General features: G+C 36.0%; 2 protein-coding genes across 2 annotated transcripts; one reads left to right on the top strand and one right to left on the bottom strand.

Moving 5' to 3' along the window:
- Positions 1-260: 260 nt before the first annotated feature.
- On the bottom strand, positions 261-15,636 carry LOC124529989 (pyridoxal-dependent decarboxylase domain-containing protein 1). Its single transcript, XM_047103959.1, has 15 exons — positions 15,475-15,636; positions 15,027-15,400; positions 12,724-12,830; positions 10,656-10,787; positions 9,617-9,831; positions 8,535-8,606; positions 7,900-7,959; positions 6,796-6,987; positions 5,987-6,031; positions 5,442-5,570; positions 4,432-4,648; positions 3,593-3,743; positions 2,963-3,084; positions 1,497-1,668; positions 261-667 (listed from the first exon to the last, which is right to left on the bottom strand). The coding sequence occupies exons 1-15, from the start codon at positions 15,544-15,546 to the stop codon at positions 589-591; spliced, it is 2,139 nt and encodes a 712-aa protein (XP_046959915.1). The 5' UTR covers positions 15,547-15,636; the 3' UTR covers positions 261-588.
- A 346-nt stretch (positions 15,637-15,982) lies between these two features.
- On the top strand, positions 15,983-19,194 carry LOC124529984 (NADH-ubiquinone oxidoreductase subunit 8). The gene is made up of 5 exons (XM_047103951.1): positions 15,983-16,134; positions 16,402-16,622; positions 17,009-17,149; positions 18,341-18,439; positions 18,918-19,194. Exons 1-5 carry the CDS (start codon positions 16,098-16,100, stop codon positions 19,077-19,079), a joined length of 660 nt encoding a protein of 219 aa, XP_046959907.1. The 5' UTR covers positions 15,983-16,097; the 3' UTR covers positions 19,080-19,194.
- Positions 19,195-20,167: the final 973 nt, after the last annotated feature.

The following is a 20,167-nucleotide window of genomic DNA, read 5'->3' on the forward strand; positions in this document are numbered from 1 at the left end:
CTACGTTTATTTAGATGAGAATTATAAATAATTATAATCCGTTCATGTTACGTATTATATAAGTCAACGAAGGTATAATACATGCCAATTTAGGAATGTACTTATTAGTATGGACAGCACTAAAAAAAATTATTACACTATACATATTATTAATGTCGTGATAAAATTAAATAAATTATATGCAAAATATTCTCAAATATATTATATGGGCTGGAAATAAGTTAATTAAAAAATATTAAACCTCTTTTGAATCAGCAAGGTCACAAAGGAAACCAAATAAATATGATTATTTGGTTAACATAACTTTCAATAATTATAATTTCTAGTTAATCATTAATTTTTAGTATGCATGTGTTACCAGCCTTGACAATACCATACTATTTCTATATTGGCATGTATTACACTGAAGTGGTACTGTTTTTAAATAAATGTTTCTCTATATATCTACTCTGTAGATTATTCATTTATTATATACATCATAACTTTTTTGCTGTTATTATATTTCCAACTTTATTACGTAGTAATAAAGTTAATTATTCGTTACTATACAATAGTTTCATGTGTGAGCTCCAACTCACGAGTTAACTGCTATTGCTCCTCCTGTTTGTTTTGTCTCGTGGGTGAATGCGCACGCGCAGGTTCCTCGTTTTCTTTCTTTTGAACGCGTCTGCAACAGTAAAGATATGTTATGGCTGGAGACGGCTTGTAAAATGGACGTATTATGTTGAACGCGGGTGGAAAAGGTTGCCTCAATTTAAAAGCAATTTGTATATTTAGTCGACAGACATCGCGTATATATCATAGTAATATGTGGGCGTGGTAAAGAGTGTTATGTCAATGGTCGTGCATTGGTCGTGCACTGCATACACTCACGCTAAGCAAAAACAAATCTTTATGTGTATGCGAGAGCGATCCGTCCCGTCTGGAGTGTAATCCCGAATGTGACCCCGGGATCCTGGCCTTATTTCAACCCGGGATTAACGAAAATTCTAAAAGTTTATGACTGTAATTTTTTTTTTAGAAATATATAAGTAGATCAAAGTTTATTTCTTAGTAATTTTTTATGTTTAAGATAATTTCAGGTCATAGTCATTTTGTTTAATTTTTTAGAACACTATTTTGTTATTTGTTTCGACACATTGAAGTGTTAATGATTGTATTACAAGTTCCAAATTGTTTCCTAAGAGTTTTATATTTAATTCGTTCGATTTAAAGAAGATTACAAGTTGAAGTTGTTTTAGTAAGTAAGTTAACGTTTTAGAAGTTTATTTTCGTTTTGTTTTTGCTCACATTGACACGGTAATTGACGAAAGACTGCTATGTTCAAATAAAAATGATAACCGACAATTTCTTTCTCGTATTTAATACAAATGTTCAATCCCGGGGCTATCCCGAAATCCCGGGATTGTCATTGTTCAATCCCGTAATCCCGGGATTGTCCTTGTTCAATCCCATAATCCCGGGATTGCATTCCCCAGTCCCGCCCCGTCGCGTACCTGTAGATGTCCTCGGTGGTCTGCAGCGTGCCGTGCGCCAGCAGCAGGCGGCGGCCGGCGGGCGGCGCGGGCGGAGCCCACCACGCCACCACGCGGCCGACCACGGGCACGCGCCGCAGCAGACCCTCCTGCCACGCCTCGCGCGCCAGCTCCTCCTGCGCCGCGCTGATGCCTGCCGACCGGACGATAATCATCATATTAATAAAAAAATTACCTAAAAAAAAAAAAGTAAAGTAACAGCCTGTAAATTTCCCACTGCTGAGATAAGGCCTCCTCTTCCATTAAGGAGAGAGATTGGAACATATTCCACCACGCTGTTCCAATGCGGGTTGGTGGAATGCACATGTGACAGAATTTCGATGAAATTAGACACATGCAGGTTTCCTCACGGTGTTTTCCTTCACCGCCGAGCACGAGATGAATTATAAACACAATTAAGCACATATATATAGTGGTGCTTGCCTGGGTTTGAACCCGCAATCATCGGTTAAGATGCACGCGTTTCTAACCACTGGGCCATCTCAGCTCAAAATTAAATTAAAAAATTACCTGTTGCCTGTAAAGTCGGTATACGGGCGAAAGTGGATTATTAAAAAACGATTTTGAGTGGTAAAATAATTTTAATGTGAATATTCATTCGTGTAGTAGGAGGAAGAATGAAATAATAGTAATAAACACTTTTTATGTCTGTCTCTCTCGCTCTTAGGCGGGCTAACCATGCCCGAGTGGAAGGGACGCGTGCCTCTCACTCGCTCTCATTGTGAGCGCATAACGTGAGCGGAGCGTAACGCAGTTTCTTGAAGTGTCACCCGGCAAACCAATTTATAAGACGTTGTCACGTCAATAAATATGAGACAACATCACATACATTAAAGTTATTAATTTGGGGATATTTACCATGTTTTTTTTATTTTTGTTCGGTGGAGCTCGATATTTCGACATTGTCTACGAATGTCTTGTTCACGAGACTCGTGAAATTAATAACTTTAATAATAAAAATAACCATGTTAATTTAAAATCACATACATTACTCTGATCCATATGTAAGTAGCTGAAGCACTTGTGTTATGGAAATCAGAAGTAACGACGGTACCACAAACACTCAGACCCAAGGCAACATAGAAAACTAATGGTAATCTACATCGACTCGGCCGGGAATCAAACCCGGGACCTCAGAGTGGCATATCCATGAAAACCGGTGTACACACCACTCGACCATGGTGGTCGTTATATATATAAATAAACAATAAAAAAAATGCTTTATGGTACAAATGAATATTCAGTTGAATTTCTGTTATTTTAGAAAATAATCAATAGTGTAAATTAGAAACAAAATTGTATCAAATTATGACCCAGTGTGATTAAACACACAAGGACTTCACACCTAAGTCACTTTAGTGATATCAGAAATTTATACTTCTCGCAATGACATTGTGGGTGAAGGTAATAAAACCGCGGTTGGTTACCTTTCTTTAAAACCTCCGTCATGTCAGTGAGTTGTTTGGAGTTCTCCTCGACGTCCTTGCCCGCAGATATCACTAAGTCCAGTAACTCGTCCACGTCTGTGTCCGCTGTTACCATACCAAATCTGTAACAAATTCATCAATACCATGAATCATCACTTATATAGTATACTTTTATACTACATCTAGAATTACATGAGGACGAACAATCATATTTCCTGGTTTACAATCTGTCGAGTCGAGATGGCCCAGTGGTTAGAACGCGTGCATCTTAACCGATGATTGCGGGTTCAAACCCAGGCAAGCACCACTGATTAGTGTGCTTAATTTGTCTTTATAATTCATCTCGTGCTCAGCGGTGAAGGAAAACATCGTGAGGAAACCTGCATGTGACAAATTTCATAGAAATTCTGCCACATGTGTATTCCTTCAACCCGCATTGGAACAGCGTGGTGGAATATATTCGAAACCTTCTCCACAAATGGAGAGGAGGCCTTTAGCCCAGCAGTGGGAAGTTACAGGCTGTTGTTGTTGTTACAATCTGACGAGATAGATTGTAATCTAACGGTGACTTATACACCAAAGGAATTAAGTATATTTATTATAAATAAATCATAATTTTATAAAACAAACCTAACACACGCCATCCCATCTTCTCCATCACCGCACGAGAAGGCACCGTCGGTCGCCCTTAACGTTTCGACGAGTTGTCTATTAAGAGAATTCAGTTCCTCAATGGGCGCCTCCTCCCACCCTGGAGGCACGTATCGGACACCACCGAGGCCTGAAAAAGGAATACATTTATCACTCCTATGTAAAATGTCTGAGATGGCCCAGTGGTTAGAACGCGTGCATCTTAACCGATGATTGCGGGTTCAAATTCAGGCAAGCACCACTATGTATGTGCTTTATTTGTGATTATAATTCATCTCGTGCTCGGCGGTGAAGGAAACCTGCATGTGACTAATTTCATCGAAATTCTGCCACATGTGCATTCCACCAACCCGCATTGGAACAGCGTGGAATATGTTCCAAACCCTCTCCTTAATGGAAGAGGAGGCCTTATCCCAGCAGTGGCAAAATTACAGGCTGTTATTTTACTTACTTAACTTTATATAAACGGACATTGTTAAAGTAATTGATTTATTGTATCAAAACGTTTTTAAGGCGCGACAGTGTTACGAATAAAAATATCGTTGTAATATCGTTTAGCAATCCAACTAAATGCAGCTAGTGCCAATAGAAATCCAGATAGGACCACAAGGAGCTCTTTTACCAATAGGAGCAACGGGGTATTGTGACGTGTGGCGGCTAGTGCTAATAGACATCCAAATGGGACCACAAGATCTCCTTCACCAATAGGGTGACGGGATCGTGTGACGCGTGGATCCGTCAAGTCGAATCGACCAATGGGAGGTGACGCGTGGATCTGTCAAGTCGTATCGACCAATGGGGGGGCGGCGCGCACTCACCGGCCCAGCCGGGCACGCGCACGAGGCGCAGCGTGCTGTGCTGCGCGAGGCGGCGGCGGAAGGGCTCTCGCAGCGCGACGGTCGCGCGCAGCACGGACAGCTGCGCCTCCAGCGCGGGCGCCCACGCGTCCGCGGCGCCGGCGTCGGGCGCGCCCTCCAGCGGGCAGTAGCGCAGCACCACGCCGTGCGCCTCCGTCTCCACAACCTCGATGCTGATCTGCCGACACACGCCATACGGGAGATGGGGCTACAATACGACTACGAGACCTAATTTAGATTTTTTTTTAATGTTGGCAACACTACTACAATTAATTTACAACAACATCAACAACAGCCTGTAACTTCCCACTGCTGGGCTAAAGGCCTCCTCTCCCTTTTGAGGAGAAGGTTTGGAACATCTTCCACCACGCTGTTCCAATGTGGGTTGGTGAAATACACATGTGGCAGAATTTCTATGAAATTTGTCACATGCAGGTTTCCTCACGATGTTTTCCTTCACCGCTGAGCACGAGATGAATTATAAAGACAAATTAAGCACATGAATCAGCGGTGCTTGCCTGGGTTTGAACCCGCAATCATCGGTTAAGATGCACGCGTTCTAACCACTGGGCCATCTCGACTCTTAATTTAAACCATTACTATGTGAGCGAATGAACGACTATAAAATATTTAAATAAAACTAGTTATAACGAATTTTAACGGGGAGTCTACCCGTGACCACGAACGCTGTAAAGTGCTCGAAACGTCGGCATGTCCAAAATAATTAATATACGCGATTAAAATCCTTTATAACTAGTTTTATTTAAATGTGTAATAATCGCGTAAATTTAAGACGACTAAAATAAAATATGTCTTTTAATAATAAAATGAAAATTAGTTGCTTATTTTTATATCTTCTCTTTAGTACAGTTGATGTTGCAAATTCTATATTAGATATATTTTTTGCATTTTCTTGACTATAATATCATAATTTATTATTAATAAAACAACAGTTAGGATAAGTAACTCACCATATCGGCCTCCCTTTGTAACACCTGCCCTAACCATGAATTCAGTTTATCGTAATAAGCGGGCGGTTTGTCCACATCCGGTGGCGCGAACTGGAAGGCTACACACGCTGACGCTTGACTAACTGCGTCCTGAAATATAAACATACATTTAAGCACCATTATCACTGTTATTTATTTAAGTTGGCTAGTCAACCCATCTAGAGATTACTCATCTGGTACCAATTACTTTGTTACAAATTGTTATGTTTTTTTTTAGGTTGGCGGGCGAGCATATGGGCCACCTGATGGTAAGTGGTCACCATCGCCCATAGACAATGACGCTGTAAGATATATTAACTATTCCTTGTGGCTCACTCACCCTTCAGACCGGAACACAACAATACTGAGTACTGTTATTTGGCGGTAGAATAACTGATGAGTGGGTGGTACCTACCCAGACGGGCTTGCACATAGCCCTACCACCAAGTACGTACGTTTTATTCTACGAATTATGTGATATTAGAGAAAATCGGTAATAATAGTGTAGTGTGTCATTGATTACTTACAACTAAATCTACGTTGGGAGGTTCGTCTCCCCCGGGTCTGTCACTCTGAAAGTAATAAAATAATTACTTAGTCACCTATTTTATTAACAATTCACACATTGTACTAACATTTCAAGAGTACATTTTTATGAACAAAAGAAAATGAAAAATTTTTCAAAGTAACTGTCGGAATATATTTGTATACATTTTAATTGATTTCAGTGCTAATAATTTTTTTAAGGCTGAAAAGATCAGTACTCATAATGTTAAGAACGAAAACAGATATTTTTTTTTCGAAAACAAAAATACATTATTGACTATGTCCAGCTTGAAACAAATATGTTGTGTTTTACAATACGCTATGTTACATGCAGGGTTGCCAATGCCTATTCACCTAATTCCCCAAAAATCTTAGCGAAAGTCGCCAAATTGGGGAAAAAAATGACCCAGTTCCCCACAAATTCCCAAAATCATGTTATTGTATGTTTATTTTTCATTTCTTAACTATAAAAATCAAAACTACTCATGGTTCATTTCTATATATAGTGTGTTTTTGCTACCATGCTAACTACTAATCGAATACAATTTCAATTTTTGTACTAACTAAAAAACCGGTTAACAATCAATTACCGATCGTTTTGGTATAAAACGCATAAGTATTAATACCCCTCATTTTCCTCACATACGACAATCCCCACACCAATCTCCGATCGAATTGCGATTCCCCGCAATTTGGGGAATTCCCCACACATTGGCAACACTGGTTACATGGACAACCTCTCCGGGTTTCGAAACGGAAAGGGAACAGATATGGTAGGAGAGGCACTCACCAGCAGCTTGAGGTCGGCGCTCTGCACGAGCGCGCGGGCGGCGCGCGCGTTGCGGAAGGCGCGCTCGATGCGGCGCGCCAGGCGGCCCGCGCCCGCCGCGCGCGCGCACGTCCACAGCGGCAGCGCGCACAGCCGCGCGCCGCCCGCCGACAGCCCCGCCAGCGCCGCCAGCGCGCCCTCGCGGCTGCCCGACTGCACCCACCCACAATTATACCAGCTACACTACTTATAGTACGACACAATGTCCACTTGGTTGGTGGAATACACATGTGGCCGAATGTATATGAAATTTGTCACATGCAGGTTTCCTCACGATGTTTTCCTTCACCGCTGAGCACGAGATGAATTATAAAGACAAATTAAGCACATGAATCAGCGGTGCTTGCCTGGGTTTGAACCCGCAATCATCGGTTAAGATGCACGCGTTCTAACCACTGGGCCATCTCGACTCGACTTAGATGTCGCATCGGCAAAGTTCGTAAAACCGATCGCATCCGAATTGAGTACGCTATCCCAAATTATCAACAATTATTTCTCACGCGAATATGATCTTTGCACAAACGTAGTAACTTTTAATATCATATGACCTAATATATTCGTCAATTTGACTTACATGCACTTGTTTTCTGTGACGCGTGAATCTACAGCGACGAATAGCGTCGAGTGGCGCGATAGGTAGCTATTTCTATTGGTTGTGTAAATCGGCAGTAATCGGTTTTGTTTTTATTCCATTGCATTTTCCGATGCTACATCTAAATTGTGTCTTACTATACTGCTTTCAAAGTTACCGATGGAAGGAGTACATACATTATTGTTATATGGATAAAATTGAAATTTTTCATATTAATTAGTAAAACATGATGGCATCTGATGGGCGATATCAAACGATATCATTGTTTGAAGGTTTATGAAATTTTAAATAGTATTATCGAGTGCCAGGAATTTTTGAAACATATTTTAGTCCCAAGCACCGTGTTACGTGTACGTATTACAATATAGCAAAAAAATAATATGTTAAATTGCAATTATATATCACTGTTCACAAATATCCGACAGATTGTAATCTAACGAATTTTGTAATCTGCCGGTGACATATATACTCACCGCATTCACGCCTTTCGAATGCTCGTTTGCTGTGATTGGTTCTGGTATTTTGTAAAATGTCTGTATTTAATTTTAAGGAAAAAAAATTCAAACTTACATTTAAATTGAAGCAATCCAGTGTCCTTTTAATTATAATAATCTGCTTGTTATTTACTACGCGTAAACAAATATCCTGATATTGTCATAATTTAATAGTATTTACGTCGTTAACTATATTTCTTTAAATTGTAAATGGATTGGAGAGCATAGGTTATCTATTTTGATATTTATACATTTACATAATGGATTATATGACATGCATTTTCACAATTAACATGCTGTTAAATAATTTTTTTATAAAAAAAAAATAACACCGACTTCAAAGTGATCACTAAAAAAGTAATAAAATAATTTGATTTAAACGCGTATTATTGAAATAGGCCGATCGTATGTAAATATTTCTACATTTTGTTTTTCACTCAAAATCGTTCGACTTGATAAGACGAATTGATAACCTTCTCTTTTCTTGAAGTCGGTTAAAAAGAGAAATGAAACAGAAGCAGAACAGCGTAAAGACAAATACAAGGTATTTGTCTATACAATCGGCAATATGAGTGACCTTTACTAAAACAAACGGTATAACTTCCAAAGGATACAACAGTCGGCAAGCCGGGAACACCGAACCAAGGGCCGGGCGTCAATGTGAGCGAGTCCGCTACGCTATATGTCTGAAATAATTAACATACACAAAAGCAAATATAAGTCATTGTTATTTAAGTATTGCTCTATCACAACATTCATAGTATAGTAACTTTTAAAATAAAATGCTGATAAATAACCATTAAGGGTTTCATCAATAGTCACATCAGTAATAAGCAGCGAATACTTAGAAATGCTTTGTTCTAGTTTAATGGATGTACTTAGGTACAAGGGACACAATAACTTAGTTCCCAAGGCTGGTGGCGCATTGGAAACGTAAGGAATGAAATGTAATGTATGATATGGATGTAAGTAAAATTTGTTACGGTGCCAATTGTTGACGCCTAAAAATTAGTTGAGGAATTTCCAGATCGTTTATCTATTTCATACAATCTATACATATAATAAAATAGGAGTGTCTGTTTGTAATATTAAAATAGCCCCTTTTTACTCAATGCATATATATACACGGTACATATACCAAAACATTTTTTTTTACAATTTTTGTCCGTCTGTCTGTTTGTTCCTGCTAATCTCTGGAACGGCTGGACCGATTTTGACGGGACTTTCACTGCAATGACTGATATTATAAGGAGTAACATAAGCTACAATTTTTTTCAATCAAATTCAAACGCGTACAGAGTCGCGGGCACAGCTAGTAAATTATAAGTGTCGTTGGTTACTATGAGCGCGTCCCGCACCTGAAGATAACAGATATTATAAGGAGTAACATAAGCTACAATTTTTTCTTTTTTTTTTTGGTAAATTCAAATGCGTACAAAGTCGCAGGCACAGCTAGTAAATTATAAGTGTCGTTGGAAAACATTTTTTTTACAATTTTTGTCCGTCTGTCTGTTTGTTCCTACTAATCTCTGGAACGGCTGGACCGATTTTGACGGGACTTTCACTGGATCTTCCAACTGATATTATAAGGAGTAACATAAGCTACAATTTTTTTTTTTAAATTCAAACGCGTACAAAGTCACAGGCACATCTAGTAAATTATAAGTTCCGTCAATAAGTATGTAGCGTTTCGCACCTCGTCGCGGCCCATGGCGGCGGGCAGCGCGAGCGCGTGTCCGCGCACGTGCAGGTGCGTGTGCGTGCGCGCGCACAGCGCCGCCAGCGCGCGCAGCGGGCAGCCGCGCCCGAGCGGCGGGCCGCCCGCCTCGCCCAGCACGAGCAGCGGCGTGCGCCCCGCCGCCGCGTCCTCCGCGCACAGACGCTCCAGCGCCTCCAGGTCCATACTCTGACCTGGGATTCGATCACTTATTACTACTCATTGCTAAAAGGAAAGCATTAAGTTCGACACTTTTGTGTTAATAAGGACTTAATAATAATAATCTTTATTGACTCCAAGAAATGTACATTAGTCTTAACCTATAATACCTAATTTTACATGATTTTATGTTGACATTAAGGTTAGTAAACACTAGCGTTTAAACCTGGCCGAGCCTGTATCTTAAATACTAATACTTCCCGATAGATATCGGCTATGACGTATATTCTTGAAAGACACCAACTAAAAGGCAATTCATAGTACACAATTGTGTGCAACACTCTCATTATACCAACGAGTTTATAAGCATTCATGAAGCATAAGCATAGGAAATGCTTAATTTCACATTATTCATATATAGAAAAAATAGTGCCCTCTAAAAGTAAGTAAAGTAATATAAAGGACTGTATTCTATTGAGTATTGGCTAACCGTTGCTTATATAGAGCTGAGATGGCCCAGTGGTTAGAACGCGTGCATCTTAAACGATGATTGCGGGTTTAAGCCCAGGCAAGCACCGCTGATTCATGTGCTTAATTTGTCTTTATAATTCATCTCGTGCTCAGCGCTGAAGGAAAACATCGTGAGGATACCTGCATGCTACAAATTTCATAGAAATTCTGCCACATGTGTATTACACCAACCCGCATTGGAACAGCGTGGTGGAATATGTTCCAAACCTTCTCCTCAAAGGGAGAGGAGGCCTTTAGCCCAGCAGTGGGAATTTACAGGCTGTTGTTGCTTATATTGTATTACATTGTGTTACGGTATAAGCATTTGAAAACAATAATAAATCCTTACCATTAGCACAAACGGGAACAGGTCTCACACAGGCGAGCGGTAGACCAAGCTGCCTGCAGAGGTGTTGCACCACGCCCAGGGGACTCGCCACGCAGCTGTATATAGATGGGAGTCGGCTCGCAAACGCCAAAGCTGAAATTAATAACTTATATATCTATATTCTATATATATAATAACATATCCTGACTGATTTATATAATAGGCATGATCAATGAAAATCACTAAACAAATGCATTTATTTAATGAAAATGGTATTATGGAATACTAAACAACTATTTATTGTTTCATTAAGAGAGGGATTGATAATTATTTCGATAAAATAAAACTACGAATTTTTGGGTGTTCGCCATATTATGTTAAACACCAATCACAGCGAATGACGTCACCTTAGAGTACAAGTGTATTCTGCGGCATATATAATAAATTTATCCTAGCTACTGCACTACGCAACTGTGACGTCACTGGTAACGCCATGACACTGGCTTGCGTTTTGGTGCGAATTTTAAATGTAAAAACTAAAATGTCTTTTACTGCTAAAACTTAACTGAAACCAAAAATATGATATTGATTTTATGTATGTTTTCGAACATTATAAGATAGTTTTTCAAAATGTGTCATCATGCCGAATGTAATTAACTAACTTGACTGGTTTTTTAAATGTTGAAAAAGAGTAACTACTGAGTTGCTTGCCGGTTTTTCAAGGTAGAATCTACTTTCTGAACCGGTGGTATCTTCAAATATGAAGATACCACCGGTATTTAAAGAAATAGTTACAATGACGTTTCAAAAGTGTTTGTAAATGCATACTTGATTAAAGGATATTTCGATTTGATTGATTTGATTGACCCAACAGTAATTCAAACACCTCTATTCACTAATTTGGTAAATTAGTGCGTACATATTATATTTACTACGAATACAATTTATATTTATAGTACATATTTACACTTAGTATATGTATATTATTGTTTAGTTTAACTTAAAGCATTGGATGTAGAGATGAGACATCGTGCAATTGTTTAAACGTGCAAAATTGTAACTTGTATTTCTATTTAGTACACGTAGGAGTTAGGACCGACTTTTCCTCGTGTATGTTTGTTGATTACTAGTTTTAGTTAAAGTATTTTTTAACTTATTATCCGTAACTTATACTTAACTTAATATAACTAAGATTCCCGATTATCCGGACTCATTCTCTAAAAACAAACTCATAAAAAAATAATTTAAAAATGTTTGGACGGTGCAACGAGGCATGTTACGACTAGTTTATTCCCGCCACCGACGGTGTAATCTCGCCTCTTATTTGTTTGCGGGAACTTAGACCCACTATATATTAAAATTATATTAAATTTTAAATAGTTTGATTTGCTTCGAAATCAGTTATCCGGATTTTCGATTATACCAGTGGCGGATTTACAAATCTGCCGCTAGTTGGCTAGTAGGCTATTCAATTTTGCCGCCACTTTTTTTTGCAACATTTATTATTTGTTCTATCGTCCTCATTACATCGGTTTTTTCCCGTTATAAGTATGATTATAAACTAGGTGATATTACTGTCAGTTACTAGATTATTTTTCCAACCCGCTATGTAGTGACGGATTACGGACGTAATATGTATACATATAATTATAAGTTTTTTTTTATTTCTGTAAGATAATATAACAAATTTGGGCTAAATTTGCCGCCCTAGGCTCCAGCCAACTTAGCTTATTAGTAAATCCGCCACTAGATTATACGGAATACAACTGATTTTCTTTGATCCGGATAATCGGGGTTCTAATGTGCCATATATTTAGAAGATTACAACGAAATGGAGGAAAACCATTTTAAACTTAAACTGTTTTAATTGCAAAAGTGTCCACCAAGAGAGTTATATCCATCAATATTCAGAAGTGAGAAATACGAGTGATAAGCATGAATAGTAGTTGAGATTAGAACTGTTGATTAACGTAAATGGGAATGTGAAACTGATAACGCAGTTGAAAGCTTTAGTAAAATATCCTTATCAAACATTAAAATGCTGGTGCCAATACATTGTTTCCAGGACTGTCGCAATATGCATACTTGCCTCCATCTTCGAGATAACGAGGGTATCTGTGATGTAACAGCATCCTGGTAACACGCACGAGACCTTCCATCTGTTCTTGGTGATAATATGCATTGTAATCTGTTAATCTGTAATACAAAAAGAAACATCTGTATAGTCAATAAATACAACAACAACAACAACAGCCTGTAAATTCCCACTGCTGGGCTAAAGGCCTCCTCTCCCTTTGAGGAGAAGGTTTGGAACATATTCCACCACGCTTTTCCAATGCGGGTTGGTGGAATACACATGTGGCAGAATTTCTATGAAATTTGTCGCATGCAGGTTTCGTCACGATGTTTTCCTTCACCGCTGAGCACTAGATGTAGTCAAGCTGTGCTTGCCTGGGTTTGAACCCACAATCATCGGTTAAGATGCACGCGTTCTAACCACTGAGCCATCTCGACTCCTTCCAATAATAAATCCTCGGTAGTATAGTGGTAAGTATCCCCGCCTGTCAATAAATACATCGACGCCAAATTACGGAAGAACATTCCACAAATTGGAAATGCACATGAAAATAGTAGGAATTATTAGTTATCCTAATACGTTGTTGATAAAAAAATCAATCACAGCATATAGTTATCTGAGAGAAACCGATCTTAAGTCATCCTGTAGTCTGTACTTTTCGAAGAAAAAACAAACTCTTGTTTATGGTATAAACAATACGAATGTGTACATTTTTACGCATACATTTACGACAAAAAAATGTGGTTGCATAGTTAATTGCAACAGCTCGTGAATACGATACTAAGATGCGAACTAGAGCATATTTATTATGACGCTTATATCCAATTACTAACTTCGTAAAACTTATGGTATAAAAACATTTGACATAATACATAGAATTTTTTTTTTATTTTATATTATAACTAGCATGAATTACGGATGAGTTTCGCCTGTGAATAGTTCAAACAATATTCATATATTAGTGCGTATGTAATTCGCTTAAACTTTTCGCGGGCGCTTTAAGCGCTTTATTTATTTGTTTTAAAACGAACAACACTCTAATGAGGTCGAGTGGTTGAGGTTGTATAAGGAAGGAATACAGTCTAAGCAAAAATTAGGAAACTTTTAATTAATGAGCTTCAGATAATAATACGACACAAAAATTTCGACGAAATTTCAAGATTCTAATAATATGTTATTTTGGACAATATATATTTATAAATATATACAGGACAAGACAGAGTATGATGTATTTAATTAATGCTTTCTTATGTCTTAACAATACAAATAAGATGTCTTTATGTTTTTTATAGCATATCAAAAAAAGGTAGTACTCAAAATTGTAGCCCAAGACCTCAGGCTGTGCAGCCATATTAAACTAGCCATTACATGACTAAAAAGTTGGTATATGCATGCTTAATTATGTAATGGGCACATAACAGATAATTATAAATACATTTAAATTATACACATTTTGTGATTATATTCATTGTTATGCAGATAGTAAAGTTGAACAAAAGTAACATTAACATATGTCCTTGTTATATATAAATTATTATAAAATAATCTTCAAATGTTTGTCAGTATATTAAATGGATGGTAATCTAACCAAATTTAGAATGTACACAAATATTAACAAATACTTTTACAGAATCCATGCACTGATCTAAGCAAGTAAAGATCTTCTACAAATCTTGTATAAGTTTCACAAGATCAGTCCAAAATCAATAGTTTCAATCTAATAAATATAAATATTTGTCTTTGACTCTGAATGACATAAGCTACAGATATTATATTCTTAATTTAAAAAAGGGCACAGATGTCTAGTAAGTGGTAATCAAATATACTTCCGAGCAGTATAAAAATTTTTCCAGTAGAAGAACAACTTATTTAAAAATGAATTTTCTGATTAGATTTTTTTTAATTAGTATTTTAAGAAAATAATGCAAGTTCAAAATAAGCATTTATAATCGCAATATCAATTTTATATTTAAAAACTGTTATTACTAAACCATAAAGTTATTAGCAAAATATATTTAAACACACAATCACTAAACAGAAACTATTATCAATCACCTTGAATTTCAATTAATATGGATAAGATTATTGGTTGTAAAATGTTTATATGCCAACAGAGTAGATTGTGATAAGTATTCCAGTGTACATAAACTTTAAAACAAGTAATGGCATTACTAAAACCTATTTATTGACATATTTCTATTTTTAATTAAAAAAAAATATAATAAAACCAACCTTTTTTTAGTTAATCATAAAATGCCCAATTTTGTTTTTTTTTTTTGTTTAATGAATTATCAAATAAAAAAGGTCTTAATTACCTGAACATATGAGACATCCAGCGCGTAGTTTCGCTTGCTATATGAGCGCCAAGCCTGGCTGCATGACTTCTTTCTAATCGTGCAAATAAAGCAGATATGCTATGAGACAAGATCGCTGCCCGCGTCACAGCATCAGTCGGTAATAACGGGGGCTCCATACTCTCACAACTAGGATCCGTTTTCAAAACAAGATCTTCTAAAACTTTTAAAATCTCATCCATAGCCATTTCTTCTGGTTCGAAAAAACCAGTACTTATTTTTCTAGTTTCCGTTTTTTTTTCCTCTTCTTCCCCATCTTGGGCATTGACGCCGGCTTCTAGCCTTCCAACTACCTCAGAAACCTGGAATTCCAGCCCCCCAAAAGGCTGCCGGTCCTAGCGAAAAACATACACTTGTATCAACATCAATAAGAATTATATAAAGTTTAACCAACGGAAGATTATTTTACCAATTCAGAAGGGGCATCGCTCTCGGGACTAGGTATATTAGAGTCCATATCTGTAGCCGGCGCATCTCCCATGCTGCGTGGCGAATTTTCGCAAATTTACGACACACCGAGAGGAATTTGTAAACGTCACACTAAATGCAATGTTTTGCTTTGACGTTGTGACAGGTTCACAGATTAATTCGTAAATTCATAATAATCATTGTTTGATTTTGGATACTCAAAATCAAAGTTTATATATTTTTAGCCATTTTTTTGTTTCTAGAAAATCTTTAGTATTCAAAATATATTAAACATTATATAAAGACATAACAGAGCCAACTGAGCCAGTTGGATTGTTCAAACTGTCTAATTTTGGACTTTTTGTATTACAACTTTACTATTGTAAATTAAACCATTGCATTTAATAAGCATCACTACAAAATATGATACAGAATTAGCCTTGAATAAATAAAATTAAAAAATTCATTGATTATTTACTTTTTGCTGGTGTAGGTATTGTTGTTATCTATGACAGCTGCAGTTGATGTTGATTTTTGTAAATTTATTGTCAAATGGACATTTGACAGAGTTTGACTTTCAATTGATTGGATTTAGAAGTCGCAAGTTGTTTTATTAAAAACAAAATGTCCTTAGTAAAATTATTTTCACTGTCCACTCGAGGTAAAACGCTATTTCTTCTCTCATTACATAGGCTCAACTAATAAAAATCCTTTTTGGTGTATTAAAATTTGATTGTTACGCAACGGTATTTATAACCTTTTTTAAACACAAATAGATATAATAACAAATATAATTTTTCGATTTTATATTTTATACAAATTAATAACCGTTGTAAACGCTCTTTTTATATTTTTTTCTTAATAATATAAGCTTAAGTTGTACAGATACTTTAGTTCATATAGCAATAATATTATAATTCATTTTCAGTAAGAACGTCTGGCGCCAGTGGCATGCTAGTTCGTCATGCCAGTTCTAGTCAAGAAGGCAAAGCTGATAAAGTGTACCCACCAAATGTCCCTGGCTATAAATATGTCAATGCTGAAGATCCAGACATGAGTTTCAAAGAAATGTCAAACAGAGCTGCACAGACATTATTTTGGACGGAACTGGCAAGAGGTTTTGCTGTTACTTTAGCTCATATTTTCAAGGTAACTTTTTTTTTATAACTTTAAATATGTCTTTAAACTATATAGGTGTCCATAAAATACATTTGTCAATTTGTTGATAGAAGTAATAAAATTTTAAAAATTTTGTGAGAATATGTGGAATTGTTTCAATAAATTAATGCAAAATATATGTAATGATAAAAACCCATTGTTCAATACCTATAGAAAATACTGGTCCTGTTTGATTCTTGTTTTTGCATATTTTAGTTTATATTTAAAATTACCAACTGATGACTTAAATTATTTAAAGTTACTAATTACATAATAATTAATTTGAGAAATAATTATTTACAATTCAATAATTGTTTGCCTTTATTTGAGGATTATGTGTAACATATAAAAAACATTTCTTATTTTAAAAATTCCAGGAGCCAGCGACTATCAATTATCCATTTGAAAAGGGACCTCTGTCACCCCGATTCAGAGGAGAACATGCTTTGCGTCGTTATCCCTCTGGTGAGGAAAGATGCATTGCCTGCAAGTTATGTGAAGCAATCTGTCCGGCTCAGGTAGTTTTAAATTATCATATTATCACTATAACTTGAATTTAAAAGAATTATTTGGAACAACAACTGTGTGGGTTTGACATCCGTACATACTGATTTATCAGATTTTATGCTCCTCAACTTTAAGTATTTGTTCCTTCTAGTTTGATAGATGAAAAATATTTTAAGATCTCTAGTTTGGTGGCATCATTGATGTTATACAAAATATAAATATAACAAGTGGTCAGCACACTACTTATTAATATTAGATTATATCATTAAGTTACATATTATTCATTTTCAAGTAATAATAATAGTTATATGATAAATACCTTAACTCAACATCAACTTTGAAGCTAGTTTATTAGGATGCACCTTTAACCTTCTGATATTTCTCAGTTGTGGTGTTGATTCCTTTGCAGTAATTCCAAATGGTTGTGAGTTTCATGGTTGCAGTTCATTGCAAAGGGTTTGAAAAGTAGAATTTTCATTCTTTGTAGTATGGAGACATTGCAGTTACTGCATCTTCCAAATTTGTGTACCTTAAGTCCATAATTCTCCAGTCCTTAAACTAGTTAAGGAGTTTTGTATGTCATCAACATACTATCCATTGACAATTTGCAGTTTTCGAACTAAAAGCCTGTGACTCTTGTTACAGTGTATATTCAGTTCCTCTCTTTTTGTTATTATATAATGATACCAAGTTATACAATATCTTAAATGTATCCAGAGTGTCTCACACAGGCTTCATCTAGAGAACAGTGTTTCTATAGCCACAGTTGTCTTTACTCAGTGTTGAATTAACTTGTACAGTGTATTACTAATAAGTACGTAGCCATGTTGCTAGTAAATTTATTTCTGCTTGAAGCTGTTATGATGCAGTCTTGGGATGTTTGTGACTAGCCATTATAGGTGAAGCATCAGCGATTGTTGCAGCTGTTGTACCCTATAGTAATTTTTCAGTCAAGTAATCTGTGTATAATCCCATGTAAATCCCAAACTTATTGTAAGTATTACTGGTGCATGATCTAAAGAACTGTGATAGCATGTTTCCGGTTTCAGATTGTGTCTAGAAAGTCCATTTATAAATTATTTCGATTTAGATTTTTAATTATGCTCTTTGACTTAAAACTATTCGTCTCATTAGTCTATAAATTAAATTGTAATGATCTGAAATAGACTATTGGTTGAGAACGGTTCTTCTTCATTTTACAGGCAATTACAATTGAAGCGGAGGAACGCAAAGATGGTTCTCGTCGGACTACGAGATACGATATTGATATGACGAAATGTATTTACTGCGGTTTCTGCCAGGTGATTTATTTACTTTTCAATTTTAATTTGCGACATAATTATACTAAAATAAACGCACAACTTTACGTATGCTTTTGGTCCAGTAATCGACTGATGAAAATCCAGATTGCAATGATCAAGCTAAAATAATATAAAAAAATAACCTAACATGGTGTATCACATGCATATTTATATAGCGTCAATAGCGCAATGGTTTATGAGGCGTATTGTTATTTAAAAAAATCGCAGGATCGATCGGTCTATTTCCCCAGTCGTCCCCATTCTTAATACAAGTAATAAGCTTAAAAGAAGGGGTAAACAGGAGCATTAATAATTCTTTAAATAATTTTGGGGCATTGCTACTATCCTTACGACTTAACGTGCAAATATAATCCAGTTATTGCATGAACATGTTTGTAATTGATACAATATGATCAGATAGATATGTCATTTAATAACTTATAATCAAAATAATTTATATTTATATTTTCTAATACAGGAGGCGTGTCCAGTAGACGCTATTGTAGAGGGACCCAACTTTGAGTTCTCAACAGAAACTCACGAGGAACTTCTTTACAACAAAGAGAAGTTGCTTTCGAACGGTGACAAGTGGGAGAGTGAGATTGCATCCAACATCAGAGCAGATCACCTCTACCGTTAAACAACACTCGCTCTTAGTTTAAAGTTATAAGGTTCATTGTTGCAAGTCTAACATGCGAATTGGAACCTTAAATAGGATTATTAAATTATGTGATAAATAAATAATCAACATCTCGCTTATGACTTTTACTCAGACACTTATTAGTAAAACACTTATAAAAGTTTAAAGAGAACTAGTTTAGAGCATATACAGTAATGTTTTCTTAGTATTTTTAATTTAGTTAGTGAAAAATAATATATAAATTGTTTATAATATCTTAAACTCAACATTTAAATTTATTAAATAATATACAGATTTGAGATAGGAAACTATAAAACAACCAATATGATTTAATTATTTCTTTTAAAATCAGAACATGTTTTTTTTAAAATATTTCTTCAAAAATAAATCTTAGATTAGTCAACATTCAGTCGAAATATTTAATAATGAATAAATATAACTAATTATTACTAACATTGTTTTAATACCATACAATAAAGTAACACTAAACCCGTATAGTTATTTGCCTTATCTATAAGCATTTATTTTCAATTCTACTTAAAAATCTTTAAGTTTTTCCTTATCTTATATCATATATTATATCCAACTTTATCAGAACTTTGCGTTTATTACATTTCTTAAAATAATAAATGTAGCCAAACACATTCATAATTTTTAATTAATACACACATCACATATAAAAAAAATATTTTGGCATTCATAGTGGCATATCTACGAGGGGTGATCCAAAAGTAATGATAAGAGGGTATTTTTAGACTTCATAAAAATCCAAAAAAAATTGTTTAGTTTCTTTATACACCCACTAGTTCAGGATAAAAAATCATATAAATAGGTCATCATTCCTTGGAGATACAATCATTTGAATAGCGATGGTCGACAAATATTCATCAATATGGAGAAAAACGAGATAAGAGCTGTCATAAAGTACTTTTGTTTAAAGAAAATGTCTACCAAAGACATATACTGCAACTTGGTGAAAACATTAGGGGAATCTGCTCCTCCATATTCCACGGTTGTGCGCTGGGCCAAAGAATTTAAGTTGGGTAGAACATCCACAGAAGATGAACATCGCGAAGGACGGCCTTCCA

The sequence above is a fragment of the Vanessa cardui genome, chromosome 5 (assembly GCF_905220365.1).
Source record: "Vanessa cardui chromosome 5, ilVanCard2.1, whole genome shotgun sequence".
Lineage (NCBI taxonomy): Eukaryota > Metazoa > Arthropoda > Insecta > Lepidoptera > Nymphalidae > Vanessa > Vanessa cardui.